General features: G+C 41.4%; 2 protein-coding genes across 3 annotated transcripts in view; one reads left to right on the top strand and one right to left on the bottom strand.

Moving 5' to 3' along the window:
* Window positions 1-236: 236 nt before the first annotated feature.
* LOC101156895 (isocitrate dehydrogenase [NAD] subunit gamma, mitochondrial) lies at window positions 237-10790 on the bottom strand. Of its 2 annotated transcripts, XM_078950168.1 has the most exons (12): window positions 10490-10790; window positions 8380-8427; window positions 8075-8194; window positions 7864-7961; window positions 7680-7795; window positions 6952-7012; window positions 6744-6876; window positions 6512-6645; window positions 6337-6439; window positions 6036-6182; window positions 3255-3410; window positions 237-3119 (listed from the first exon to the last, which is right to left on the bottom strand). In XM_078950168.1, the coding sequence occupies exons 1-12, from the start codon at window positions 10556-10558 to the stop codon at window positions 3018-3020; spliced, it is 1287 nt and encodes a 428-aa protein (XP_078806294.1). In that variant the 5' UTR covers window positions 10559-10790; the 3' UTR covers window positions 237-3017. The 2 variants fall into 2 exon arrangements, with proteins under 2 accessions (XP_078806294.1, XP_011475935.1); XM_011477633.4 differs by lacking the exon at window positions 8075-8194.
* Window positions 10791-12714: 1924 nt separating this feature from the next.
* The window catches only part of fam120c (family with sequence similarity 120 member C), a 29053-nt gene continuing 13848 nt past the window's right edge, over window positions 12715-27919 (top strand). Inside the window, exons 1-11 of the mRNA XM_023956934.2 lie at window positions 12715-14273; window positions 17227-17473; window positions 17612-17694; window positions 18988-19116; window positions 21174-21276; window positions 21361-21434; window positions 22446-22720; window positions 24694-24856; window positions 25061-25144; window positions 25441-25612; window positions 27061-27310. Coding sequence (XP_023812702.1) covers window positions 13758-14273; window positions 17227-17473; window positions 17612-17694; window positions 18988-19116; window positions 21174-21276; window positions 21361-21434; window positions 22446-22720; window positions 24694-24856; window positions 25061-25144; window positions 25441-25612; window positions 27061-27310 — 2096 coding nt within the window. The 5' untranslated portion in view covers window positions 12715-13757. The remainder of the gene's footprint in view (window positions 14274-17226; window positions 17474-17611; window positions 17695-18987; window positions 19117-21173; window positions 21277-21360; window positions 21435-22445; window positions 22721-24693; window positions 24857-25060; window positions 25145-25440; window positions 25613-27060; window positions 27311-27919) is intronic.

Below are 27919 nucleotides of genomic sequence, written 5' to 3'. Positions count from 1 at the left end.
TTTATTTTATTTTGTCAGGTTTTAGTAAAGAAGAAAAAAATGAAAATCTTAAACGGTGGAATAAAAAAGTAACCTATGGAGTGGCGTCAATGACATTTTTTGATACATATTCTCAAATTTACCATTTTCTGTCCCTCTTTTTGCTATTCCTCTCCTTTTCTCATTCTTGACTTTCTTTATCTTATTGAGTTCCTTTGTTTATATTCTTCTTTTTCCTGTTTTGTCTCCTTCCTTCCTGGACATTAGTTTTGTTTTTGTTTAAATTACATTGTTAAGAGTTTTGGTTGAGGTGGTTTTCATTTTTTTATTGCATCAACAGTAAAATGATAAGGATCATTTTCACCGCTTCATCTTCCCGTGTTTTTTTTAGGTTTCTTCAAATAGTTTTTTTTCTGTCAGCCAACTTGCTGTTGACGGAATATGCCATTTCTGCGGACGGATGGGGGAGGATGAAACACATGAACAGTCTGATGCCATATTTTTTAAGACAGAGTTAAATAATAAGGGGTGTGGAAATAATTTTAGATATTTTAAGCAACCTTTGCCTAATGTTAATTCTACCCCTGCATCCGTCTTCAAGCTGCTCTTATTAGGACAAATCCAGCAGCAGAACATATCGGTTTTCCTTCTAAATGCTCTTTTTCTTTCTTCATCTGTGTGCTGAAGCCTTTTATGGCTTTGCTCTCACTGCTGTAGCAGGATAGTCTCTGACATTTAATGAATGGATCGTCTCTGTAAACTCCAGGCTCTTCTGATGTTCTAAAACATGGCAGGTTGATCCATTTTTGTGATCCCACATTGTAGACAGGAGTAATCTGGAACAGCTCTGTAGGTGTGTGTGTAGGTAGAGTAGATCTAATCATTAGCGAAATAAAGAAGATTGTTGTCTCTATAGACTGTATGGTGTAGCTCCAAAAACATTTCTGTTCCTCTGGTTGGTTTTATTGCAATTCCAAAGACAAAATCTGTGCAGTTTTGAGAGTAAAATAATTTCTGTCATCAGGCATCACATCTACTGATGCTGCCATGTTTCCTGTGTCCTTTTTAAATGAGCCATACTTTGGACGTCTAAGGTTTGATATTCATTGTCTTTGTAGAAAACACAAATAGGAAATTCTGTGTAAAAATGTTTTTGTTTCTCATGTCAGTGTTGCTTTTAGTTTTGATCAGCGTGTTGTGCTTTTCTACAATCTTTGGTACCAACTGGCTCTCCTCCAGAGAAAGTCTGTTATTGTAGGGTCCCTTCACAACATGGCCTGTTGTGTGCAAACAAGACAAGTATGCCTCACTGTGGCTCACAGAAGAAAATGCAGAGCTGCACACTCACACAATCACACATGCACACCGAGGGACAATTTAGAATAACCAATTAACCTATGAGGCATGTGATTGGACGGTGGGAGGAAGCCGGAGAAAACTCACACATGCACTAAGGAGAACATGCAACATGGAGACAAACACTGTCTCACCATGGACAACAACACTATTTCTGCACATTAAGGTTTTATCCTCTAGCTCTGTTTCAAATGGAGATGGTCTGAACCATCAACAACCTGCACCTGTTTGAAACGCAAGTTTAAAAATGTGTTTGGGTTGTGATAAATCAGGATCATTTACAAAGGCTCAAAGAGGACGAGTGCAGCAGAGCCTCGGTTCAGGACACAAACACACTTCCGAGCAGGGAACTCTTTATTGACTCGACTGTTTAAAACTGTTCAGTTCTCAGAAGGAGAAGAACGTGCATCACTTCAGCCAGAAAACAGCAGATTTTATCATCAAAACAGTCAAACAAGCATATCTCCTAAAACAGAAACATCCACCACACAAATAAAGAGAAAACAAAATGACTGAACACAACAACTATTAATCTGATTCTATCCCTGATTAAAATCCAAACCACAGACACCTATAATCTTTAGCAGCTCCTTTCAGCTGCTCCCTTTATGGACGCCACAACCAATCACAGGCGTTCATTTCGCTCCTCTGCATTTTCCTCACTCCATCCTCGAACGCCCTTTTTGGTCTTCCTCTAGCCTTCTTCCCTGACAGGTCTAACCTGAATGTCCTTCTCCCAACATCATCCCTGTTCCTCCTCTCATCGTGCTTCTATCTGCTTCCCTACGTTTATCTCCAGAACATCTACCATGATCTGTTCCTCTGATGGATTCATTCCTGATCCTGAACATCCCAAAGAGAACCTCAACGTCTTCATCTCTGCTGCCTCAAGCTCTGCCTCCTTTCTCTGTTAGAGTTTATAAATCAACAACATGAATGCTCTCACTACAGATCACAATGTCATCTGCAAACATCATGGTCCACAGAGATTCCTGTCTAACTTCATCTGTCAGTCTGTCCATCACCATGGAAATGAGAGCTGATCTTTTGTGCAGTCCCATGTCCACATAGACGCCATCGTCAACACATTTTAAAAAAACTCAGTACAATAGTTTCCATATTCAGTTCGATTTCAAATCAATTGTATTTGTGAAGCCCAAATTCACAACAGCAGTCATCTCGATGGGCTTCGATCGGTCATTGAAAAGGTGAAACATAAACTCAAAAGGATCATAAATACATAGAGTTCAATAGGAAAATACTAAATTGAACTAACAAACTGACTGAGCTACACTGGCATCCCTGCCCTTAGACCCTCCTTCGCGGCATATTGATGGATAGTTTAGGTTAAAATGACTTTGATCTTTGTACAATAATTCCTTGCAGAGATAATTTCCCAGAGGAAATCAAAGCCCTTGAATCTGGCTCATTGAAATAAAATGAGCCGTTTTTGGATTAACTTAAAAAAAAAAAAAGAACCAGATCTTTAAGTAGGCAAATCCCACCTGCTATAACCACACACCACTTCTGTTGACATACTTGTGCTGCTGCACTCACATCAAAGTCTCAGTTTTAGAAAGAATCTTAATAGTTTTTTAAAGGGTTAAATTATCCAACACTCATAATGAATGCAAGCTTGTGTGGAGACGCTCATGTTTGATGCTACTCTTTTCCTGTGTGCTCTACATGTTCAGCGTTTGGGGTCCCTCCCTCTGAACAGCATCCATGATGGACTGAACCACGTCAGAGGTGGAGCTGTGGCCTCCCAGGTCAGCCGTGTGAAGCTGAGGAGCAAGTGTTGGACACATGAGCAAAGAACTCAAAGTGTCATAAAATGGTTAACTAATTGAAAATGTTGTCTTTCTGCATAAGAATGTGTTGTTGCGTGGTTTGGTAACGTGTCTTCAGTCGTGGCTCACCCGGGCCTCAGATAGAGTGGACAGGATGGCTCTGCGGATGACCTCGGCGTAGGCGTGAAGCTTCAGGTGATCCAGCAGCAGACAGGAGGCCAGCAGCATGGCTGTGGGGTTCGCTTTGTTGCACTTTGCAATGCTCTTTCCAGTGTTCCTGGTTCCCTGTGTAAAATTAGAGATATTTTTTATTTTACAGTGGGGCAAAAAAGCCAACAATTGTGCAAGTTCTCCAACTTAAAAAGATGAGAGAGGCCTGTCATTTTCAACATAAGTTTACTTCAACCACAAGAGACTAAATGAGAAAGAAAATCCAAAAAATCATATTATCTGATTTATAAAGAATTTATTTATAAATTATGGTGGAAAATTGTTATTTGGTCCCCTTTAAACAAGCAATATTTGTGGTTCTCCCAGACCTGTAACTTCTTCTGTAAGAGGATCCTCTGTCCTCCACTAGTTACCTGTATTAATGGCTCCTGTTTGAACTGGTTATCTGTATATAAGACTTCTGTCCACAACCTCAAACAGTCACACTCCAAACTCCACTATGGCCAATACCAAAGAGCTGTCTAAGGACACCAGAAACCAATCTGCTGACCTGTCAGGTAATGGGGTCAGGGCAGTTTTTTGTTAGGCTTTGTGTTCCCTCTCCGGGGGTTGTTATGCTTTTATTTAGTTGTTTCCGGTTCTCCTGCCGTTCTACCTTTTCGCTGTCTTTACGTTCTCCCATCTTCCTCATTGGTTTCACCTGCACTCCCTGATGTCACCTGTTGTTAATGACCGTTTGTGTATATAACCAGTGTCTCCCCTGTCTTTGTCACTGGATCGTTCTATTTGATTTACTCTCGAGTGTTACGAGTTCCAGTTCTTCCACAATTAAATCAGTCATTCGACTATAACCTGCTGCTGTCCTGCGTTTGTGTCCACGCGATCGTCCTGACATGACCTGCACCAGGAAGACTGAATCTGCAATAGGTAAGCAGCTTGGTCTGAAGAAATCCACTGTGGGAGCAATTATTAGGAAATGGAAGACATACAAGACCACTGATAATCTCCCTCCATTTGGGGCAAGTTCTCCCCCCGTGAGGTCAAAAGGATCACAAGAACGGTGAGCAATAATCCAAGAACCACACGGGGGATCTAGTGAATGACCTGCAGAGAGCTGAACAAAAGCTACCATCCGTAGCACACTACGGTGCCGAGGGGACTCAAACCCTGCAGTGCCAGACGCGTCCCCCTGCTAAAGCCAGTACTTGTGCAGTTTGCTAGCGAGAACTTGGATGATCGAGAAGAGGACTCAGAGAATGTCCTATGGTCAGATGAAACCAAAATAGAACTTTTAGGTAAGAACTCTGCTTGGTGTAGAAAGAATGCTGAGTTGCATCCAAAGAACACCATACCTACTGTAAAGCACGGGGGTGGAAACATCATGCTTTGGGCCTGTTTTTCAGCAAAGAGACCAGGACGACTGAACCTCCTTCCATCATCAAGGGCATTGAAGAGTAAACGTGGCTGGGTCTTTTAGTATGACAACAATCCCAAACATACAGCCCAGGTAATAAAGGAGTGGCTTCATGAGAAGCATTTCGAGGTCCTGGAGGGCCTAGCCAGTCTCCAGATCTCATCTTCTAAATCTTTAGAAGGAGGTGAACTGTGTTGCCCATCGACAGCCCTAAAACACCACTGCTCTAGAGGAGATCTGCATGGAGGAAGGGGCCAAAATACCAGCAACAGTTTTGTGAAAATGTTTGACTGCTGTCAATGCATTGAGTTGAATTTTTGTTATTAATCAAATAATTATCTTCCACCATAATTTACAAATAAATTCTTTAAAAATCAATGTGATTTTCTGGATTTTTTTTCTTATTTTGTCTTTAATAGTTGAGGTATATCTATGATGAAAATTACAGGCCTCTCTCCTCTTTTTCAGTGGGAAAACTTACACATTTGGTGGTTGACTAAAAACTTTTATGTCCCACTATATTTCTAAAAAATTTCAGATGAAAATTAAGATGAAACACAAAACTTCAAGTGTAGTTTATAAATGTGTTACGTTCACAACTTTTTTTTTTTATAAATGCCAACTTGGATATACACACTTTGTGTTCTCATCATTTCTCATGTTTCCCTCTATGAGATGAAATATTAGGCTGCTCTGTATTTCTGCTGTCATCTAACTGTCTCTGGATCTTTGCTGTGGCAACTGTTTGTTTTGGTTTTTATTTTTTTAAACCAACATTCAGATGGTTAAAAACCTGAGAACAAGGCAAAAATCATCTTGCAAAACATCTCAGACACAACACATCAACTCTGGAGGCAAGATCACTAAACAGTTTAGGAACAAAGGCTCTTGTTTCTGAAGAAACAAACTCCTTAGTTTAGCAAAAAACTGTATTTTAGGGAGACTCATTTTGATAGTCATCTTTCTGTTCCCCTAATTGTCTTGTCAATCTTGATTCTTCCAGATTTTAGATTGCTTCTGGGAAACCAGAGAGCAAATGACAGGTGAGGTCTGCTTCTATACCCTCTGACACTCAACAGAACACATTGACTCCAAATGATGATGGTTTCACACCAACATCTCAGTACTAAGCACGAGACTGAAAATGTCAGGGCAACAGAAGAGGCAGGAAGCACGAAGACTTCACTACCACATCCACCTAATGATGATGACAAACCGTGAAAGGATGACGGTCTCAAGATCTGAACTCTGGGCATTAAGCTCATGTTTTTGCATTAAATGACAAAATGTTTGGGAAATGTAGTGAGTTTGAATTTTTGTCTCACTGTCTCAAATACAGCGTAGTCCGTCCCATAGTTGGCCCCTGGCACCAGTCCTGGTCCACCAACCAGCCCAGCACATACATTGCTCACAACGTTGCCATACAGGTTGGGCATAACCATCACATCGAACTGCTGGGGCCTGGAAACCAGCTAACAAACAGACAGAACAGGTTTACAGCTTCCTGTGACACAACAGGATGTTTAAGTCTTTTATCTGTGAAACGTCCTGAACATCCCAGAGGAGTGGTCCACCACACAGCTTTGAATTGGGTTCAGGACAAAGGAGGAACATGCACAGACATGCCTGCATGGTGGTGTTGTCCACGATCATGCTGTCGAACGGGATTTCCGGGTAACCACTAGCAACTTCTTTACAACACTCCAGGAAGAGGCCGTCACCCAACTTCCTGTTCCAAGAAAGAAAAGGGACGTACTTCAAACATGTAACATAAACTGTGTGTAAAGCCTCAGAGACTAACATTATGTTGGCTTTGTGCACAGCCGTGACTCGGCTGCGTCCTTTTTCTCGGGCCGTCTTGAAAGCATAATCAGCGATGCGTAAAGATTTGTTCCTGGTGATGATTTTCAGACATTCAACCACGCCCGGAACGTTCTGCAGGAATGGAGGGAAAGAGTCCACGTGTTAGACAGGGTTACCTCTGCTGCTCTGGAGTAGAAACAAAAGAAAAGGTGTCATACTGTTGCACACACCTCATGCTCCAGGCTGCTGTATTCTCCCTCTGTGTTTTCCCTGATGATCATGATATCCACGTTACTGTGCCGCGTTCTGACGCCAGGCAGAGACTGGCAGTGAATCACGTTAGCATACAGGTCAAGAGTGGTCCTGCAGTGACAAGATACATGCGAATCAACAGAGACAAGGCTTTTCAGGAGAAAACTGTAGCTGAAGAAGACTCACCATAGCAGGTTGTTCCTGGACTTGTACGACGCAGGCAGGTTGTGATTGGTCTCCATGTTTCCTGGTTTCACAAGAACATTTATAACTGAATGGAACCCGATGAGATACATAGAGACATCAGAAAACCAGGTTTAACGTTCCACTTCCACACAAAAATAAAACCCCATTAATCTACAAACAACAATGATTGACGTTCAAAAAGGAAACTGACTAAAGAGGGAGATCAGTGTTGCCTGCATGCACAAAGAAAAACACAAGAGCATTGGCCTCAAATCTTCTGAAAATTGCCATTGCTGGTTTAAAATGCATCAGCCATGTCCTGAACTGTTGTTGTCAATTATCTGTCAATCTGTGCATCTTCCTCCAACAGCCCCGCCCACAACTCAGAGGGAAATTTCTAGTGAACTCCTGCCGCTCTGCGCAAACCCTTTCCAGGAAAACGGCAGGTTTTCTTTCTTTTGGCTAAAATCAGCATAAGCATAATTAAAAGATGCCAGGGAACGCTTTGACGAAAGATCAAAAGATGATCTGAGTGGGACTGTAAAGTTTTAATTAATTTAACTAAAGGGATTCAAGATGATATGTGTGTTTTGTATGCAGTGCTGAGAATACGTTGCAGAACTATTTGTTGTTTGACTAGATTTTTACATTAACCATCTATTTAGGTTTTTCTGGGGAAAAAAAACATGGAGAACACAGACTTGTCGGACAACTATGAGTCCAGTCACCTTTCAAAGCAACGCCATTGCGTCTGATGGCCATTATGGCATTGGTGATATCATCTTCCCCCATCACAGCTGAGTCCACATTGACGACCTCAAAGTCCACCGGCACACAGCAGAACCTGATGGGGAACACATTCAGGTATAAAAGGGCTCGGTTGTGTCCGTGTGTGAAGAAAGCGGATCTCACCGGAAAAGCTCCTGAACGTGTCCGCACAGCTCTGGTCCGATCCCGTCTCCAGGAATCAGGGTCACCGTGTGCCGCCCTCCGTATTTGGCGGGTGGAGGCTGAAACACACACAAACTGTTGGTTCAACCTCATCAGAACATTTCAAAGCCTCAATCAGACAAAGTAGTTTAGCGTTTACATGCTAATGGAAGATCCAAGCTGCTGTACTCACTATAGTCTTGTTTGGGTGGATGGAGGAAGGGGAGATCCAAACACAGGAGGGAAAACAGGAATATTTATGTGGTAAAAAGAAAAAAAGCCAAACAGGAGGGGGGGGCAGTGAGACCTGCAGCTTCATGCCACAAGCACAACACAAAACACTGTTGAATATGTGTGCACAACAAACAAAAACATGTTTTACAGGTTAGGATCTCCAGTCAGGAAGGTCAGACGGTAAATACGTGTGGATATCTACTTAAGCATCTGAAGTAATCTTGTTTATTTTGTGAGTTGGCGTCTTTTGACATCATTACTTACAGTGTAGGTTGATTGTTTTGCCTGGTGACATTTTCTTACAGCAAAAACCTGAGGAAACATGGACACAAAACACTAGTTGTGTGATAAACAAAAACAGGGTGGCTAAAGTAAATTCTACTCCTGTAGCTTTACTTCAATTGTGTTTGTGGTAAAGTCAAAGGAAGTCATGGAAATATATATTCAAGTAAGAGAAAAAAGCTTTCTTAAAGGTTTTTATTGTTTTTAACATGTTTTTATGGCATTTTTCTGATGAGGGAGGACATATAATAAGAAAATTTAGCTCAAAATTGCATTTCTGAGTATTGCTTTATTTAAATCAGTGCAAATCACGAGCTGACAAAAAGACGCTGTTTGAAAAAGACTGTAGGTGTGATGTAGCTGCTACAATGACAAGCAATGAGCTTCCTGCTTCGCTCCAGTCTGATCATCCACCACTAATAATAATAATAATAATAATGGATTGAATTTATCTGCGCTTTTCCAGACGTTTAAAGTTCTTACAATGTGTCCATTATTCATTCATACGTGGTGATGGTAACTGCTGATGTAGCTACAGCTGCCCTGGGGCAGATTGACAGAGTCGTGGCTGCCATCTCGCGCCTACGGCCCCTCTGACCATCACCGGGACATTCATGCACATGCACACACCAGTGGAGCCACACTGGAGGCAAGGAGGGTGAAGTGTCTTGCCCAAGGACAAAATGACAGTTGACAGGGGGGAGCGGGGATCGAACCCTTGGTTTGGGTTGCAAGAAGCTCTAAGGTAGTGGGAGACAGTATAGAAATATGGATGATGGGGATTGGATGAGTCGCCCACAACTCAGAGGCAAATATCTAATGAACTACTGCTGCTCTGCAGAAACTATGTCCTAGAAAACCTCAGAATTTTACATTGTGGCATAAAATAGCATCATTTAAAATTTAATATTAAAAGACCACTGGGAAAAATTTAAAAATAGATCAAAGATGATCAGAGTGGGACTTTAAATGCTCAATATGGTTTAAAATAGGCCTGCACAATATAACGCAAATTTATCGGTATCGCAATATCCAGCTATGCAATATGCATATCGCAAAAGACGGCGAATATCGCAATAAATCGTAAACCTTAAATATGTTGAAACAATCTTATGGCAGCTTGAAGTATTTAACGAATCAAATAAATCCCTTTATGCTTTGACCAATCAGATGGAGGCCGATTATGTTAGATGTTTGTCAGCTAGTAGAATTTTTAAACTGTAGCAATGAAATGGGAATGATGTTTTTGGTTATTTTTCTATTTGTTTATATATTTATATATATATTTCCTCATATCGTGCAGCCCTAGTGTCAAACAGATCTGATCAAATCAGCTGAACAAAAATAAAAATGAATGACTGAATGATGGTGTTTTTAATGTTTGATACAATAAAAAGTATTCTTAGGAGTACTCTTTTGAAAGTATAACTAATTACCCTTAGCAAAAAGTATTTAAGTTTGCTACAAGTATATTTAGTCTATACTAAAAGAGAAGCAGTATACTATAAGTTTACTTTTAAATTCTATTTAAATATTGTAAACTAAAAATGTTCCAATAGACTGAAGGAGTTTTCAGTTTACTTCATACAACACATACGGTCTATAGTGGCTATACTTCTACTCAAATATATTTTATAAAATAAACTTTTTGCAAAGGGTAACACCATAATGTATTGCCACACAGACACGCAAACACTCTTATGTACTTTATGACTCTAAAGTGATGTTATTTAATGTTTGTGCTTTTCTTTGTTAAATTACTACGTTTATGCGCATGTCATGAGACAAACTTTAAAAACTGGTACACTGACATGTTCTTTTTTTTTGTAAATGTGTTTTTGGAGCAGAATAAAAAAGTGCAGCCGAGTAAACTTCATAGAAATTTGCCAATAAAGTAAAAAAAGGAAAGAGAATCAAACTTTAAACTGCGGTGCTGAACGGACAGCGACGGACAGCAGCTAAAGCTAGCTCGCTAGCTGACCTGACCCGCTTATCCAGAGTCCGGCTGTTCCGCTAAATTCCCCGTTAAACATTCACAAGTCAAACACAAGAGTTCAGCGGTTCACTGGCTGACGGAAAACACCTCGCTTACCTGCGGGCACCGGTTGCTGAACACGGGTTTCAGGGCGCGAGGCAGAGAACGCAGCGCACGCGCCGTCATGTTGTCTGCGCGTCAGCGAGGAGAGCTGTGATGGACCGAGCGATGGACCGCGCGCTGCTAATCCTCTCCGCCTTTGTTGTTGTTGTGTCTTTGAAACATTCAAAAACTAATCCGCGCTTTAACTGTTTCAGACCACATAAAAGGAAAAAGTAATTTTGAAAACCAAAACCCAATTTCAGACCAAAACTATTTTTTCTGCGTAGCTGCTTTGGTTAGTTTCGAAAGGAAAAAACGGGATTTCTTCCAAGAAGTCAGTATCATTCAAGTCAGAAAGTAACTTGACACCCGTCACACCTGTATTGTGCAATATTCTAAGAAAAATATTCAAAATCATAGAAGCACTTTATTATTCAAACGTTTCAATGTCTTCACATAGACAAACTTGAGAGCCACAAAGACTCACCTTACACTACTTTATTTCATTAAAAATAACCACTTTATTTATGTTTTTGCGTCCATGAAATACAGCTTTTAAATATTTGCAATTATTAAATCATAAAAGTGTTGTGTATTTTTTATGAAACAATTTAAACAGCAGAACACAAAAGTTATTGTCAAAATAAAACACACAATTTGTCAAATAAGATCATCCTGCTGCAGAAGACTTACTTGAAATTGCAAAGAAAGTAAAGTCAGACATGGCATTTTCTATCATTATCATGTTAATGCGCCATCATCTTTTGTCTTCTTTGTAATCAAATATTAAACAACATGTAGAATCTTTTTTTAACTATAAGTGCTTGAAGCTCATTCTAACAAAAAAACATTCTGAAAGTACATGGAGCCCTTCACTATCTTGAATCTAAAAATAAATTACAAAACTTAGTTAACTAAAGCAAATTAGCCAAAACTGCAATTTTTTTCTTTATTCAAATTGCTTGCATCTTTCTTTTAAGCCAAAGAGCCACAATGGAGGGATGAAAGAGCTGCATGTGTATCTAGAACCTCAGGTTGCTGGCCCTTAAGAACTCTCAATTTTCAATGACATCTAGTCAACACTCATTCAGGCACATGTTCTAGGGTCAACAGAACCGCAGAGGAAAACAGTGACCAATGGTCAGCCCAGAACCACAATGCAGTAGTGAGGATGTGGCAAACACTACGGCTCATCACAGATCCAATCCTGTCGGAGCTTGGATTTATTTTTGCTCACCTTAAGGTTATTTGCTACGTGTAGATTTCTGTTAGAATTTCTAGCTACTCCATTCATTCTGTGTATAAATGAGAAGGAATCAAGTTGAAGTTACAGGGATCAGAGGTGAAAAGGGTAGAGTACTTTCAAAACGTTTGGATCAAGAGTCCAGAACAACAGAGAGTTGGGAAAAGAGGTGGAGAGGCGTGTGCGAGGTTTCAGGTGGTAAAAGTGAATTAAAGGAAAGGTGTAGAAAACTGTGGTGAGAGCACCCATGTTGTTGATTTAGAGGCTGTTAATTTACTACTTCTTTAAACTAAATGTTATATACATGGATGCAGGGTTACAAAGATTTCTCCTACATTTTGGGGGATTTATTTCTGAGTTGAAAATATGCATACTCTCAAAGTGTACCATACAGTGGAACGTTGTACTTTTTATCTCTTGTTAATTTTTAAAACTAGTCTCCGTTCACAGTTTGTTAACCGACAATTTCCTATTGATCACGACGGCAAGCTAATTGAGTGCAACAATTTGAAAACCTGTTTACCTGCAATCATATAGTTCAACACAAGAGGGCGACAAACTCACACAAATTTGAATCAGCTGGAAAGGCGCCAACCAACCTGTTACATCCAACGCATTTTGAATTTCTCTAAAATTTTCTTTACTAAATGCTATTTTATGATAAGTCAAAACTAAATAGAATGCAGTTTTTTTAGAAACCTTAAAGTCCAATGCCAAAAATGTATGTTCTGTATCTGCTTTTTGGTTTCTTTAATAAACCAATTCTGGGATTAGTAGTCTTTACAAAGAAAAAATAAATGAATTTGGTATTAATTTATTTGCAGACCAATCAAATACATTTTACCCTCTTGCTTTTTAACCTCAGACCATTTTTTATACTGGTGCTGGTAGTTGTATTTTTTCGCTTCAACGAAACAACTGGTTTTGGTTGACCGCTTTTCGTTTTTCAACTCCATTTCCCAAAATCCACCACGAAAATGCCGCCTCCTCCCTCACCACCCTCCCACTGTATTGGGCCGCGAGGAAGTCGCAAGATGGCTGATGTCGCTTGGAAGTAACGTTCCCCTCTGCAACATGCAGCCGTGAGTGTGGAAGATAGCGAGGGAGGCACCATCGGGCTTTTGTTTTTATTTTCTTTTAGTTACTTTTCTTTTATTTCGTCAAACATCCATTTCATTCCGCGTCGTGTCCGCCCCGGACTTGTCTTCGGGAGTTGACGCGTCACATCACGCCGGGACCCTGCCAGCAGCTAACGGCTAACCTCTGTTAGCAAATATAAGTACAGCCACCCAGACTACCAGGCACATGCTTAACTGTTTTTTTACACAAAGTCCGACAGCGGGGAGGCAACAAATAACCATTTTGAAAAGCACCGGAGCTTCTTAGAGCTCGTGAGGTACAAATGTGAAGAAAAAATCGCTGAACGAATTTTCAAGCTTCTCGTGAGAACATTATGTCCGCCAACTGGCCATCCAGCCTGTGGGTCGCCGACTAATACGCAGTATTACGGATCCTAACGTGCACTAACCAGCAAAAGTGTCATTGATGTCGATTTCCAAACAAAATCCACCTTCGCGATTCATGCTTTTTTGTTGCTGTCAGACATATGCGATTCGAAACCCGGTCTCTCGTCGAGGCTAAATAATTATGGGAGCAGGAAATCTGTTGAACTTTTTCTGGTCGTAGGAAGCAACACTGGCCTTTGCTGGCATCCAACCAAAAACCCCAAAGGATGGACACTAAACCGAGTAGCCACCGTCTAAACTGAGAAATTGACATTTCAGTAACTCGGATTAATTCGCATTGTCAGAGTCTATTGCACATTTTGTGCGCTAGTTTTCCAGGCTCGGGTGCCTTTTTTACGTGCTTCTTCTGTGGCGTGAACTTAACCACAGTTTTTTGTCACTACATCGGAGACGAGTTAGCTTGCCTAAGGTGCACAGCTAGCTCCCGTCTCCCCTACAGAACATTACAAACACGGCGTACAGAACGTACTTAGACCCCGCTCCCGGCCAGACACACCGGCTTAACAACACCGTCATGGGAGTGCAGGGCTTTCAAGAATACTTGGAGAAGCGGTGTCCCGGGGCCGCGGTCCCGGTGGACCTCCTGAAGCTCGCCCGCACGGCGGCCCGTCAGCCCCCACACCACCATCACCCACACCACCATCCACATCACCCTGGGCCCATGCCTCCCCCGCCTCCGCCTGCCAGGATCCTGATCGACGCGGACTCCAGCCTCCAGCGCCTGTACGGCGGTTACCAGACGGACTGGGTGTGCGGAGGCGAGTGGAACGCCATGCTGGGCTACCTGGCCGCCCTGTCTCAGGCCTGCTTGTACCAGGGCTGCCTGGAGCTGGTCGTGGTGTTCAACGGCACGTTGGGGAAGGAGCGCTGGCCCGAGTGGGCGCGGCGAGCGCAGGGCCAGAGACAGACGGCGCAGCTGATCGTCAACCACGTTAGCAGCAAGGCCACCCCGCCTCCCCGGGCATGGTTCCTGCCCCCGGCCTGCCTCAGCCACTGCGTCCGCCTCGCCATGTTTCGCTTCCGAGTGCGGGTGAGAAAAGTGATATATCGGCTGTGTGTGAGTTTGCTTTGGTGTGGGGCTGTTCACTTTACATTTACCCTGTCATGCTACACGCCGTGGTAGCTGCTTACATCACTCACCACCTTTTTTTTTAAGTTAACTCCTTCCAGTTTTGGGGGCAGATGAAGCTGCCACTATCCTCCACTGACATGAAACCCAGCTTGGACTAGCTGTTCTGCACAGATTCAGTCCTAGTTTGGCTAATCGGGATGACTGTTGTAATGTATGCACTGTAGATGGTCTGCAGGGAGGAGAAATGCATCCAGAGCAACAGATTTGTTTGACTAGTCAGCAGCTGCTGGCGAAGAATCCCGTAGGCATCACAAGATGACCTAATCTAGCCTAACTATTACATAACATAAACTGGATGAACCTTTTCATGTATTGTTAAAGAGCTGCTCAGAAGAATCATTATTTCTCGGCCCCCTGTGTTTCTCAATGGTAAAATAGTGCCACTGTAAATCCAATGTGATCTTCTGTTAGCTCAGGGGTCTGCAGCCTGAGGCTTCGGAGCCACATGTGGCTCTTTTACCTCTCCTTTGTAGCTCTCTGTTTGGTTAAAGAAAACGTACAAAGTTTTTCTTAACAAGTACTTAAAAAAAAACAACTAAGACTTTAACTCAAATAATCAGATTTTCTGTTTTTGAAGAATTCAAGGATTTAAAGTGCAGCTTATGGTTTGAAAAATACAGTAGGGGTCTCTTGATTAGCTCTGATTTAATTTGGGTTTGTAAGAGTTACAAATTTCTGGTTGAGGCGTACTGCAATAGGTAAAATAAACTTTATTTTTTAAAAATTATTATTTTTTTTAACACTACTGACATTACACTACTAACTTCTACATAAGCTACAGTGAGATGATCCTTTGTCACACACACAGGGTGTGTTTTATTTTTGAAAGGAAGTCATACGAACCTTTGTCAGAAGTTATATAAACCATTTCATATATTGAACTATTAAAGACTACTAAATCTACTTTCTCTTTATGATTATGTTTTGTTTATGCCAAAAGCAATAGTTCATTTATATATATATTGTAATGGTAACAATAACATAAATGCAAATCAGTGTTTTCTTTTTTAAAGGGTGAATTGGGACTTTATGGCTCTGATCGGGGTGTGGTTGGCCTGAATGGCCCTTAAGTGTTGAAGGTTGCAGCCCCCTGTGTTGGATGAAAATTTATGTTAAAAAAAAAACTAGTTTGGACAATAATACACTTTTATTTATTAAAGTAGAAAAGCTGTTGGTCTTATCTCAGGGAGAGAAGAACACGGGATTGTGACATGGGGGGGGGGGGGGGGGGGTCATAACTGCACCAGTGTCTTTATCACTTCCCTTTTGTCCATTTTTTTAAACCTCTGTGTCTTCTTTTCCATGTGCTTGCATGCCTGTGTAATTGAAAGCTTCTTCCATGCAGCATCTCCTAAAAAATAAATGTTGAAAACAACAACCTGCCACTTAAAACTGCTATGTGGTCGCTTTTTCAGTTTTATCAACGCATAATGTAAGCTAGCACGCTTTGCAACGTTGCATTGTAAAAAAAAAAAAAAAAAACAGAAAGAGAAAGAGAGAGATTGCTGGTTTTGATGCTCCTGGTGTCTCACCTCTGCTCGTATTGCACCTTCACTAAATAAACCCAGTGCTGATTGTATCTGTGCAGCTTTTGCTTTGGACATTTTGCAGCCCCTGAAGTCTTGCTGTAGAAGTTTGTTAGAAATTTACTCTTCTTGCTGTTAAAGCTGGTTTTCAGTTTCACCGTTTGTTGCACTTAAACATGAAACGGTGCAAACTAATCTCTCATCAAACCCTTTTTTCATCATTATCTTTATTCTGCTCCATGTTGCACTTTTAACTAACTGGATAACGTTACTTTTAATAAATTGGGTCAGATGTGCTGGTTTTTACTGTGATGTGTAAAAAAACAAGTGACTAATAACTGTAATCATGAAGGTCCACATGCAGAGCTGTCATTTCCTTCTGCAGTTGTTTTCTCTGTGAAGGAAATGAACATGTTTTCATTTATGAACCTCTGCTGTAGGATTTTTAATTCTTGCTCTTTTAGCACTAAAATGACCTGATCAGAAGTCCCAGTCAACTGATGTCACTGTGCCATGGCATCTTGATTTAATTCATAGGACGCCTTTGTCAGGTTGTTGGTTAACCGGCTTCATCAGATTCTGCATAATTCCACCATTAATCAGTTAATTACAATTGGATTCATAAAGTGGCAGTTCAGAAAGGCTCTCAGGGGACTCGTCTCATCAGAAGTCCACTTGAATGCAGCGGCACTGTTTCTGATCTGTTCAGTTTGATGCTGCAGTTTTACTGTCAGTTTGAAATATTCTGGTATATGTTCTTTATTCAGAATTCACAAAAGTTTTCTGCCTAAACTGGGTTGCAGGAAAGTATCTATTGAAGGCAGCCATTAAGTGGGGCTGAGCCACCCCAACAACAAAAACTCCCTCAATGACCATTAAGGTTTACACAAAACCACTTTTTTTTATTTGATTTGAACAAAGAATATCTGAGCATCAAACCAAATAATATTTTCTCCCACATTTAAATACCAGTAGACTGTAACGTGTTTTAATGCATCCTCAGTAGGAGATGAACTGACGCAGCTGTTTTTCCCCTCAACCAAAAGAAAGTGTGAGCAGCCATGAAGAAGCAGTCGACGAGTATCATGTCAGGATCTGTAATCTGTTATCTGCATGTGGAGTTTGGGTTTATTATAGTCCGTTTTTGAACGGTTTTTGCCCGCTGTTGCAGTTTTACTCTGAAACCTCTAGAAAACTGGGGTCCTAAAATGTGTTTTCAGACCTTTCGACTGCCAACATTTATGGATAATCAGTCAAGATTGATGTCTCACAGATGATTCATTTCAAGTTTTGCGTTGAACCTAAGTTTTCATTCTTGTCTTCAGGTTGTGCAGACTTTAGAGGACCACCACCAGGAAGTGCTGTCTCTTTACAGGGACTATGGGTTTGCCGGCCTCATCGCTCAGGATTCCGAGTTTGCTCTGTGCAACGTACCGGCCTACTTTTCTTCCCATGCGCTCAAACTGAGCTGGAATGGCAAAAACCTGACCACACACCAGTACCTGCTGTCTGAGGCTGCCAGGCAGCTCGGCCTGAAGACACACCACCTGTCACTCTTTGCTGCTTTGCTGGGTGAGGACAGACACATACATCTCAACTCAAACATATATCAAACTAGTGTCTTATTTTGGTCTTTTTTTAAGCCAGAATTTCTTCCATTTTGTCATTTGCTGGGTTAGCAGATCAGTTAAAGAGGTTCTCTTGTTGCAGGGAATCATATTCTGCCTGATGAGGACCTGGCTGCCTTCCACTGGAGTCTGCTGGGACCAGAACACCCGCTCTCTTCGCTTAAGGTACTTGCTGCTTTTGGATTTGTTGGAGTCTGCTGCATGTTGTAGAAATCTGTAAGAAGACACTGGATTTGTTTCCCATTCTGTGTTTGCACCAGTGCTTCGCTGTGCTTCGCTGTGCTTCTTTCCATAACTTGTAGCTTTTCTATCTTTACACTCGACATCTGCACTGTTCCAGCACTTTAATCCTGCAGGAACAGATAGATTGGGGAATGCGGCACATCCCTGTTTTGGTGGTTTTGCTGCAAGCATGCTCAGAAATGTCTAAAAATGGTGACAGGGCTGTTTCCGTCAACTTCTTTTGATGCTGTTTTGTTGGTAAAAATGTGTGAAAACGTAAGAAATGAGCCGTATGAAGCCCTTCACACTGATGACTCTTCATCATAACAATAAAACAACCACTGAAGGGTTAAGTCCGGTTGTGTAATTTGCACTTTTTGGTCTTGTGATGTGAAATCAGCTCTTTTTTTTTTTAGAGTAAAGGCACTTGCATGGAAAATTGAGTTCTGTACCAGCGTTCCAGAACAACAATGTATTCAGATGGATCATTTCTAATTGTAGTTTTGCCTGGTGGGACATTTTTCTGTCATTCTTTACATCTTGAGGTGACTAAAGTTGTAAATTGGCGCTGTACTGAACTCTGTTATATCTTATTTTTCAGAAAAGTGAAATCTTAAGCAGGTGTAAAGGTTTTTACCGCTGATTTAAAATAAGGTGTACTTCAAAATAACTTTAGACCCTTATTGCTATTTGCTGTACCCAGGGCTGGGCGATGTTTTACACTATTTATTTTTTGGGGAAAAAAAAGCAAGCTCTCTTGCTTTTTTGCGCTCCCGTTTTTCGGAGTGGTCAGTCCGCTTGTCTCTCGCTAAGCGCAGATGTGAAAACAGCAGCAAAGCAAATAGCTGCTACTCCCACGAGGCTGAGAAAACAAAAACACATGCACACGTGCCGCGAGAAGTGCCCCCCACCCCTGGAGCTTCTGCTAGTTGCCTCCGTGTAGCTTCAGTTTAAGCTGATGAAGCGGCGGAGCATGTAAGGACTTTTAACAGGATCCAGGAAAAACTGGAGGATAAACCTGTTGGACTTACAGCAGCAACAGAAAGTTGAATAAAAGTGTTGATTTGGAGACAGCGGTGCGGTTACACTGCTATGATGCTATGCTAACATGCTGTTCCGTGTGTCGCCTACATGTGATCGCGGACCGGTTTAAAGCCAGACTGTTTTTTACACAGAGAAAATATAGCTGTACCGTATTGCCCCCCTCTCAGCATAACTCTTGTCTGGCTGTTTCAGGTGCGAGCCCATCAGCTGGTGCTGCCGCCATGTGAGGTGGTCATCAAAGCCGTCTCAGAATACGTCTCCTCCATCAAGGATTTGGGAAACCTCGACGCCATCGCCAGAGATGTTTTCAAACAGTCACAGGTAGGCTTAAAGAATCCTTTTCCTGTCATTTGAAAGCATTTAAACAGATAAGTGTTAATGCTCTGCTGTTCCTTCGTTTCCTCAGTTGTTGTTTTTTTTTATCACATTTTTGCTGATGCAGAAAAATTATACAGCTGGTGATGTTTTGCTTGAGTCAGCGTCTGAAAGTCTTAACACTTTCCGTCTTTAGCCTAGTCTGTTTAGTTTAGTTTTGCAGTTACCTACTGTATTTTAGGACTGATTTCATGTTCTTATACAACTACCGGTATGAAGCCAGTTGAGACAACTATGTCTCATGACTATTCATGTGTTCAATTCAATAAATTGAACACATGAATTCTCAACCAAAGCTCTGTATCTTTTGCGAGTTAAATTCATGTAGAGAACAGCAGAACAATCAATAGCTTTAATCCAAAGTGTTTTTTACTCATCACATGTCATGTCAGTTCTGTGAGACCAGCAATCAGGACGTCTTCTCTGCACATCGCCCAGAACCTCCTTTCAAAACCACTTACTTACATCTGTCCTGCAATAAGGAGCAGCAGCAGGAAGTGCTTTGTTTGTCGAACACGTTTATGACTTGAAGTGACGATCAACGCCACCAATTCTCTCCAGACGCAACCTTAAAAACCTCTGACAGCTAGGAGGTTGATGGCCTTGTTTGGTCTAATCCAGGAAAGTCAGAATGTGAAGACGTGTTTTTCCACCATGGCGTGGCTTCTTAAAGTCTTCCCCATGCTTCTATGGTAATGAACAATTGAGCTTTACTAGTAACTAGGGTTTATTGAACTGGAATGATGGCGTGATCATTTTTTGCTGACATGTGTGTGTTGTCCGCTGTGATTCACCTGGTCCTTTTTATGTTATAGTAAAATAAACCTACCATGCTTTAATCCACACAGCATTTTCCAATATCCATATAATCGATTACATTTTAAAACGATTTTCTAATTTTCTAATACTTTAGGTCGATTCGATTAACCACACGCCTCTGACAGATGGATCCGGTTGGTTCGTGGGACTGGAAATCCATCCATTGAGTAATCTTTAGTAACGAGAACCATATTAGCCAAAGTTACTAGCTCAGTTAAACTAATATCTAGAGCATGAATCTATGAAGAGAATCATTTTAGTGCAATCCTGATGGATCACTTTATTTCCAAATTATTAACACATAATCTCTCTCAATCAAATTAGATATTAGAAAAGATTCTGTGCTGGTCTGGAATGATGGAAACTCGTGATTTGGGATATTAGTGATCAATGTTGCGATGAAAATGTAACTTGCGATGCATGAACAAATAGCAAAACAACCAAACACATCATTTCCATTTCACTGCAGCAGTTTAATTTAGATAAGAGTCAACATAACTTAAATTATACTCCAAATGACCCTCGTCTACATAGGCCAACATCTAACATGAAAGGGCTTCATCCGATTGGTCAAATGAATAAAGATATTTATTTGATTCATTAAATAGTTTAAACTGCCATAAGGCTGTTGTAGCACATTTAAGGTAACCATTTATTGTGATATTTGTGATATGCGTATTGCGTAGCTTGATATCGCGATAGTGCTAAATTTATTGTGCAGGTCTAGTCTGGAATCTAAAAGTTGGAAAAGGGTTGACGGAAATGTTCATTTCATTTATTAGTATATCATAAAAGATCCAGACAAATCTTTAACAAAATTTAATACCAAAGGTTTTTTTCTTTCATCCCTTTTTAACAAAAGCCAGTTACCTAATGTATTGGTCTTTGTCATTTTAATGTTTTATTCACATTGTCAGCTTCTTCTTTTTCTTATGCCTGTGGATTTTATGCGTCTTTAAACTTAATATTTTGGGTGTTTTTTTTTATATTACACAGGTCAGTTGCTCTAGCTCTTTGGTATTTATTTATTTTAAAAGTACTTTAAGTTTGTAGTAACTTATTTTCCAGACATGGTAAAGAATCTGCACGTCATTTCTCTCTGTTGTCCTTGCTGTAGACAAACTCGTTGACAGTTCTCTGGTTCCATACGTACGGCTTTAAGTGAAAGTCTTCTTCCTTTGCAGTCGCGCACAGAGGACAAAGTAGAGCGATTCAAGAAAGCTGTGGACTACTTCTCAGCTGCCTCCAAACCACGCTCGCCCAACATGGGGCCCTCCTCCTTTATCTGTGAGTACTAAACAGTTCCAAAAAAGGACAACCGCCTTTTTCCCCCCAAATATTAACAATTCTTATGGCTCTCTTTGTGCTCAGTACCTGGGTTTGGACCCACTCCTTTTGGGGGACCACCTGGCCACATGGGACCCATACAGCCTGGAAAGAATCAGGTAGATGTGTTCGCCTTCAGTTCTGACCTGCTGTGTGTTAGAGGTAAGATCGGGCCTAAAAAATCCAGCCCGACCCGACACAGGCCCGCGGGCATTAAAGCCCAACCCGGCCAGAACCCGACCAATTAACTTGATTTGCAGGCCCAAGCCCGAAGCAAACCCGAAATTTCAATTTATCGCATAGTATTTTTGGCAGAAAGAAAAGGCAAGATTTAAGGTTAAAATAATCAACATATTTTTATGATCATGATAAATGCATTTGCACAATGAAATAACACTGGAACACAGAATAAGAGGCCAGACAAACAGAGTGAAAGAGAGATCTTGATGCGCACTCGCTTAATGCGGAGAAATTCTGCAGCCGCGGTGCACGTTTGCCTTTTCAGTTCCCCTGTCTTAAGTTTATCCTTGACTTCTTGCTGCTCCATAATCGGGGATACCTAAACAAAATAGATGCGGGCTTGCGGAGGGAAGATTACATTCACGACACGTGCGCAGAGCTGCAGGTGGCCGGCGCCCCCCTCTTTCTGCCAGTTGCTGGACCACAGTGTATGTCAATCAACGGCGGGCTGGTGACTGGTGGGATAGAGGGGGCGGGGTCTACCTGTGTATGTGCGTTCGGTGAACGTTCTCCCTCTGAGTAAGAAGAAGCTGGCTGTGCCTTTCGGTTCGTGCGGTAACCGTTCTGACATACAGGATTAATAAAGAGCTGTTTGACAACCGCCCGTCTAAGGAGCTTCTTTGCAGCCATTACAATATATTTATTAAAAATGTCAGCGAGAGAGAAGCCCAGCCCGACCCGGTCGGGTTCTGACTCGGGCTCGGGCTTAAGATCTTACCTCTACTGTGTGTTCATGGCACACCTGCAGGGAAGTGGATACTTGAGCTGTTTGCTGTGGATTTTGTCACATCTTTTCTCCTGATGCTTAAAGAATGCCATCCCCTCACCTCTCCCCTTTTTGTGTTTTTCTTCCTTCTTCGACACATTCCCACTCCTCTTGCCAAACCCAGTTCCTTCCCCCCCAGGTTCCAGGGTTAAAGCCTCCCTTTCAGAACGCTCCCTTTGGACCTGGCCCCGCCGCTCTGTTTCAGGCCCCCCCGCCGCCATCCCAGGACTTCAATGACACACTGACAGGAAAGATGGGCTTCTCTGACTGGTCAGCCCCATATGATTCCACACAGGGGGGTAGTCGATTACCAAACCATCACACCAGCACCCAGCCTGGTCCTTCTCCGTCTCCTTCCTCGTCATCAGATGGAGAGGAGCCCAACGACACCAACGCAAAGTAAGCTTTCAGCTCTTTATGATCAGCCAAACACCTAACAGGAAACGCCAAGACAGACGGGCGGAAGAAACTGTGACGGGTTCATTGAAGAATCTCATTATGCCAAATCATTTCAACACTGACCAAAAATATAAACGCAACACTTTTGTTATTGCTTCCATTTTTTAATGGTATGAACTCAAAGATGTGAAACATTTTCCACATACACAAATTAACCAGTTCTCTGAAATATTGTTCACAAATCGGTCTAAATCTGTGATAGTGAGCACTTCTCCTTTGCCAAGACAATCCATCCCACCTCACAGGTGTGCCATATCAAGATGCTGATTACACAGCATGATTATTGCACAGGTGTGCCTTAGACTGGCCACAAGAAAAGGCCACTCTCTCTGCTCACTATCACAGATTTAGACCGATTTGTGAACAATATTTCAGAGAACTGGTTATTTTGTGTATGTGGAAAATGTTTCACATCTTTGAGTTCATACCATTAAAAAATGGGAGCAATAAGAAGTGTTGCGTTTATATTTTTGGTCAGTGTAATTCCTCCTTTTCTAATTGACAACATTTCACAATAAGAGATGTAAACATCTTCACTTAATCAAACCAATGCTAATTTTTTTTGCTTTCAGAAAATATACATTTTTTAATTTCAATTAATTTTTTATGAACTCTGTTTGAGAAAACATTTTTGGTTTTCATTAACTGTTAGGTGCAATGATCATTTAAAGAAGTAAACACTTTAAATACATCCAGTTTTGTGGAACCGTCCATCTATCGAATGATCCATCGATTTACATTTTTCGTTCTTATACAACTGCTATTCGTTATTTTACTTTTTTTATTTTATTTCCCAACTAATGACTAATCTGCGATGATCCAGTATAAACTGAGGGAAGTGACTTTAACAAAAAAAGTAACAAACAAAATAGAAAAGAAGTGGTCCGCTCCCGCACTTAACTAGTGAAGTGGACTGGCGGAGCGCGGACTTCCAGCTTTGTGTTTGAGGGGAAGGGGGGGGGGGGTGCTTTTTTACATGAGCGGTATGTGTGGGAGATTTAAGACTGCGATCCGTCCCTCTAGGGGTACGAGGCTACGAGCTACCGAACTCAGAACCGGGTCTAAAAGTGTGTCTGAGCACAGCTCGGATCGTCAGCACACACAGGGGTTTGAGCTTCAAAGCAGAAATGTCGCTCAGTCCTTAGAAAACAGTCAAACAATGACGTGGATTTGTGTTTCCAGTTGTGTCCCGACTAAATAAAGGCTGATGTTATTCCCACATGTTTACGTGCAGCGCCACCCAAAGCTAATGTTGTTAGCCCGTGTTAGCATACTACTAATCCTTGCTTCTTTCCGGCTCCGTCCAGAAAAAGCACTGATCACACGGATTAAAATTCAAATGATGAGCGAACAGGTGTTTCATAATAACCGTAACATTATTAAAAGCACGTTTAGAAGATCGTCTCGTATTTTACCGAGCTGGCATGTCAATGAATAATGCCGCTTGGCGCTGTTTAACATCGTTTTGTATTGAATTGTTACATTCAATAAAGTTTTTGGGGAAAAAAAGCCGCTCGGCGGAATTTCCCCCCCCTTCCGTTTTTCAAACCCTACTGCGCATGTGCGAATGATTTATTCCGACTGATAGTGTGACCTTAGTGAACGTTTTTATATTCTGAAAACATTTTTCTGGGCCCATGAACACGGTTGGATTCTAATCCGACCATTGATCCCATCAAGATATTTTGTACATGTAACCGCGGCTTATGGTGTCGACTCGCAACGTGGCGGGGGCGTGGCATCACGATGGTGGTCTCTCCATCGGGATGTCAGTCACCCATCACGATGGACGATGATGGTCGTCCATCGGCACAACCCTAACGTACAGTTTAGCTTTTTAAATAAATCTTTTTGCAGATTGTTTTGTCATTTCTTTCACTGCTGCTCTCCTGCTAATTCCACTTTCTCATCAGCCATTTGACAGACAAGCCCTCCCGGTGGGAGGAACCTGCCGGAAGAGGGGGCTCAACCTCTGCCGACGGTTCCCAAGGCAACGGGAGCAGCTCAAACATTCCGTCACTGTTGTCGATGGCGACACGCAGTCACATGGACATAACCACACCCCCACTGCCTCAGGTGAGCCTCACCTGGTCCAATTAGTGTGGACTCGTGCCTCTGTTGAGGACTAGTTAGTTAACTTGCTCCAGATGGATTTATGTTTACATGTCAACAGATCTGTTACGTAGCTTGACTTGTCAGTCCAGACCCGAATACTAGATTTTCTTTTTCTAAAATACCCCCCCCCCCCTCTTTTTTTTTATTTTTAATCTTACATTTCAGGTCAGTGCTGAGGTTCTTCGTGTAGCCGAACACAGACACAGAAGAGGACTGATGTACCCCCAGATTTACCACATTCTGACCAAGGTAAACTATTTTGCCAAATTAATGTTTGTGGGATAAACCATAAAAACTAGGGATACATGTCTTTTAGTTGGTATTTGTCCCTTTGCCAATGTTCTCTATTCTAGAACATTTCATTAGGTGTAAAAGAAAATTAAGGGAAAAGCAGTGTGAAACCCAATTTTCAATAATTAAATGAAAATAAGTTTGATGGGATTTTAAAAGGAAAATATCATAAAGAAAAGAAATGGCCTTGTTTAAACTGTTTGTCTCCTTTCCTGTTTCCTCCTTTCTTCTCTTTCCATCTCCTCATCACTCAGGGGGAGATGAAGATGCCAGTGTGTATAGAGGACGAGTGTAACTCTGAGCTGCCTCCTGCCTCTCTGCTGTTCCGTGCTGCCAGACAGTACGCCTATGGCGTTCTTTTTAGCTTGGCTGAAACCCACCGTCGCCTGGAGAGGCTCGCCCTGCGCAAAAGGACTCCCCTAGAAGGTGTGTGACTTGAATAAATGTACAGATGAGGAGAACCACTTCAGATGTGAATGGAAATGGTAGCTAAGCTTCACCTTCAGCACCAGTATGTCCTCTGTTAATCTGGTCCATGACTGAAACACGACATGACCAGGGCTTAGTCACAGCAAACTGTGTGAATCACACTTCAGTGCTGGGAGGATGAGAGGTGGGAAGGCAGTGAGCCAAAGAAACTCCACTAACTGATGAAGGTAGACTTTGTGCAGAAGCACTTTTACGTTAGAAAATATAAACAATCACTGCACTGTTTAAACACTGAGGGGGGGGGCTTCAGCTTTAATGGGAGGATCAATTCCTCACAACAAAATCTAGTTGTACATTTTAAAATGACATTAACTGAAAAAAGGATGCGAAGCCAAAACAGTTTGGCTTCCTAAAGGCTGATGACCTGTTAAAATGAGCGAATACAGAGGATTGGCTTTAGAATTAAAAAAAAACTTTGATTTAAATAAACTTTAAAAAATATTTGTACATGATCATCATCTGTGATTCTGTTATGAACTATTAATTTACAGAAAATTTAACAAAACCCATAACAAGTGTCTCAAAATGCACATTAGGTTAACAAAATATATTTAGGTAGTATAAACAAGACCATTTCATGTTTGATTGATTGGTTTATATTTTATATAGATATATATATACATATATATACACACACACACACACACATATTTTCCGTTACTTGCTGCCGATCATCACATGACAAAAGCTAATGTAGAAAAGAGGGTTCCTTTATTATTCGCTATTTCAGCAAGTGTTTTTTTTAACAAACTTTTATCCATAAGGCTCCTGAATATTTAAGTTCTAGAATGTATAAATCCATAAATATTGTTACAAATTATGACAAAATATCAAACCTGTTGCTATATGTCCAAGACTGTATTGTTATAAACTGTTTCCTGTCTTTACAAAAACGTCCCAGCTACAATGAAAGTACACAGGCCTCTCACAATATGATATGACAGTTGGAACCAACTATCATAAATGCTTAAATTGTGAAGTATGATCAAACAATATTAACAGACACCCCAGCATTTCACTAACTGGTAAGAACCTGCATGGAAAAGTGGAAAGTTAGTGTAGTTTGACTCAAGAGAAGCTTCTCCTCTACTTCACTGACATCAACATAAGAGTTTCTCTGTTTTTGCAAGAAAAATAAAATAATATACAACAAAACAGAAATAAGTTGATGTGAAATTCTTTTATTTTATCTTTTAGAAAGTTAAAACGCCTAAAATATTTAGAAATATACTTTTTGTAGTTAAAAAAAGCACAAATTGGAATCAATAAAAACCACATCTGGTGCAGTTGTTCTCAACAGACAAAAAAAATGGTCTGTTTAAATAAAAAAAGGACCTTAACTCTTTCATGGAGACATGCCTTTCATGAATTCATCCGTGTCACAGTTCCTCCCGTGATCGTCAAAGAGTGGAGCAGCGGGAAGGCCAAGTCTGCCCTGACTCCAGAGCTGGTTCCTGCTCTGTGTTTCCGAGAGTGGACCTGCCCCAACCTCCGGCGCCTGTGGCTGGGTCGCGCCAGCGAGGACCGCTCCAGGAGAACCCGGGCTTTCCTGGCGTGCCTTCGCTCCGACTGCCCAGCCCTTCTCAACCCAGCACAAGTCCCACAGCATCTACTGCTCATGTGCTGTGTGCTCAGGTATCATCAGCTGCAGGAACAGATGTTTTTGGAAGAATGTACTTCCGTCTGGGACAGCAGGAGGCTCTTCACCCTTTACTTTGCTTCATCTGTTACACTCTTGTAAAATCTACTGAGCAAAACTAACTGTATGCACAATCTTGAATTGTCTGTGAGGTTTGAAATCGGAACAGGAGACGGCCAGGAGAAAAACTACCGTCACTGACTTTGCATGAGATTTTTAGTTGCTGAGAAACGACACATTTTTAGTTCAGAGTGGACAGAATTTCAGTTTTCTTTAAGCTCCAGTTGCATATTGACAAAGGGACACTTCATTAGGATCACTTGTAAAGGCCCGTACACACCGGGACGAATATTCGCCAGGCGTTATTCGCCAGCGTTTTTCGCCACGTTTTTTGTGTTCACACCCAGGCGATTTTCGCTGACGATGAGCCGAGTGAACATGCAATTTCATCCCCTGACATTAGATGGCGCTTAATGTAAACAGAAATACTCCTGTACACAAGGTGGCGCTGCGCAACTTTACGCTTCTTAAAGTCGCTTTTCACTCAGAAGAAGAGAGCAAGTATTTACGCGCTTGTCAGAATAATACAAAGAAAACATGAATAT

Source organism: Oryzias latipes, chromosome 7 (genome assembly GCF_053564925.1).
Source record: "Oryzias latipes strain Hd-rR chromosome 7, Olatipes_Hd-rR_3.1".
In the NCBI taxonomy this organism is placed as follows: Eukaryota; Metazoa; Chordata; class Actinopteri; order Beloniformes; family Adrianichthyidae; genus Oryzias; species Oryzias latipes.
Note: the sequence above shows the minus strand (reverse complement) of the source record. Positions and strands in the feature narration are given on the sequence as shown.

What these genes read in the sequence shown, in the direction of transcription:
- LOC101156895 (XM_078950168.1), bottom strand. Translation starts at nt 10,558, where the DNA reads ATGACGGCGCGTGCGCTGCGTTCTCTGCCTCGCGCCCTGAAACCCGTG. An exon ending in TCCACCCAAACAAGACTATA is followed by an intron (nt 7,962 to 8,074) that starts GTGAGTACAGCA and finishes TGTGTGTTTCAG; the next exon opens with CCTCCACCCGCCAAATACGG. An exon ending in ACTACGCTGTATTTGAGACA is followed by an intron (nt 3,411 to 6,035) that starts GTGAGACAAAAA and finishes AATTTTACACAG; the next exon opens with GGAACCAGGAACACTGGAAA.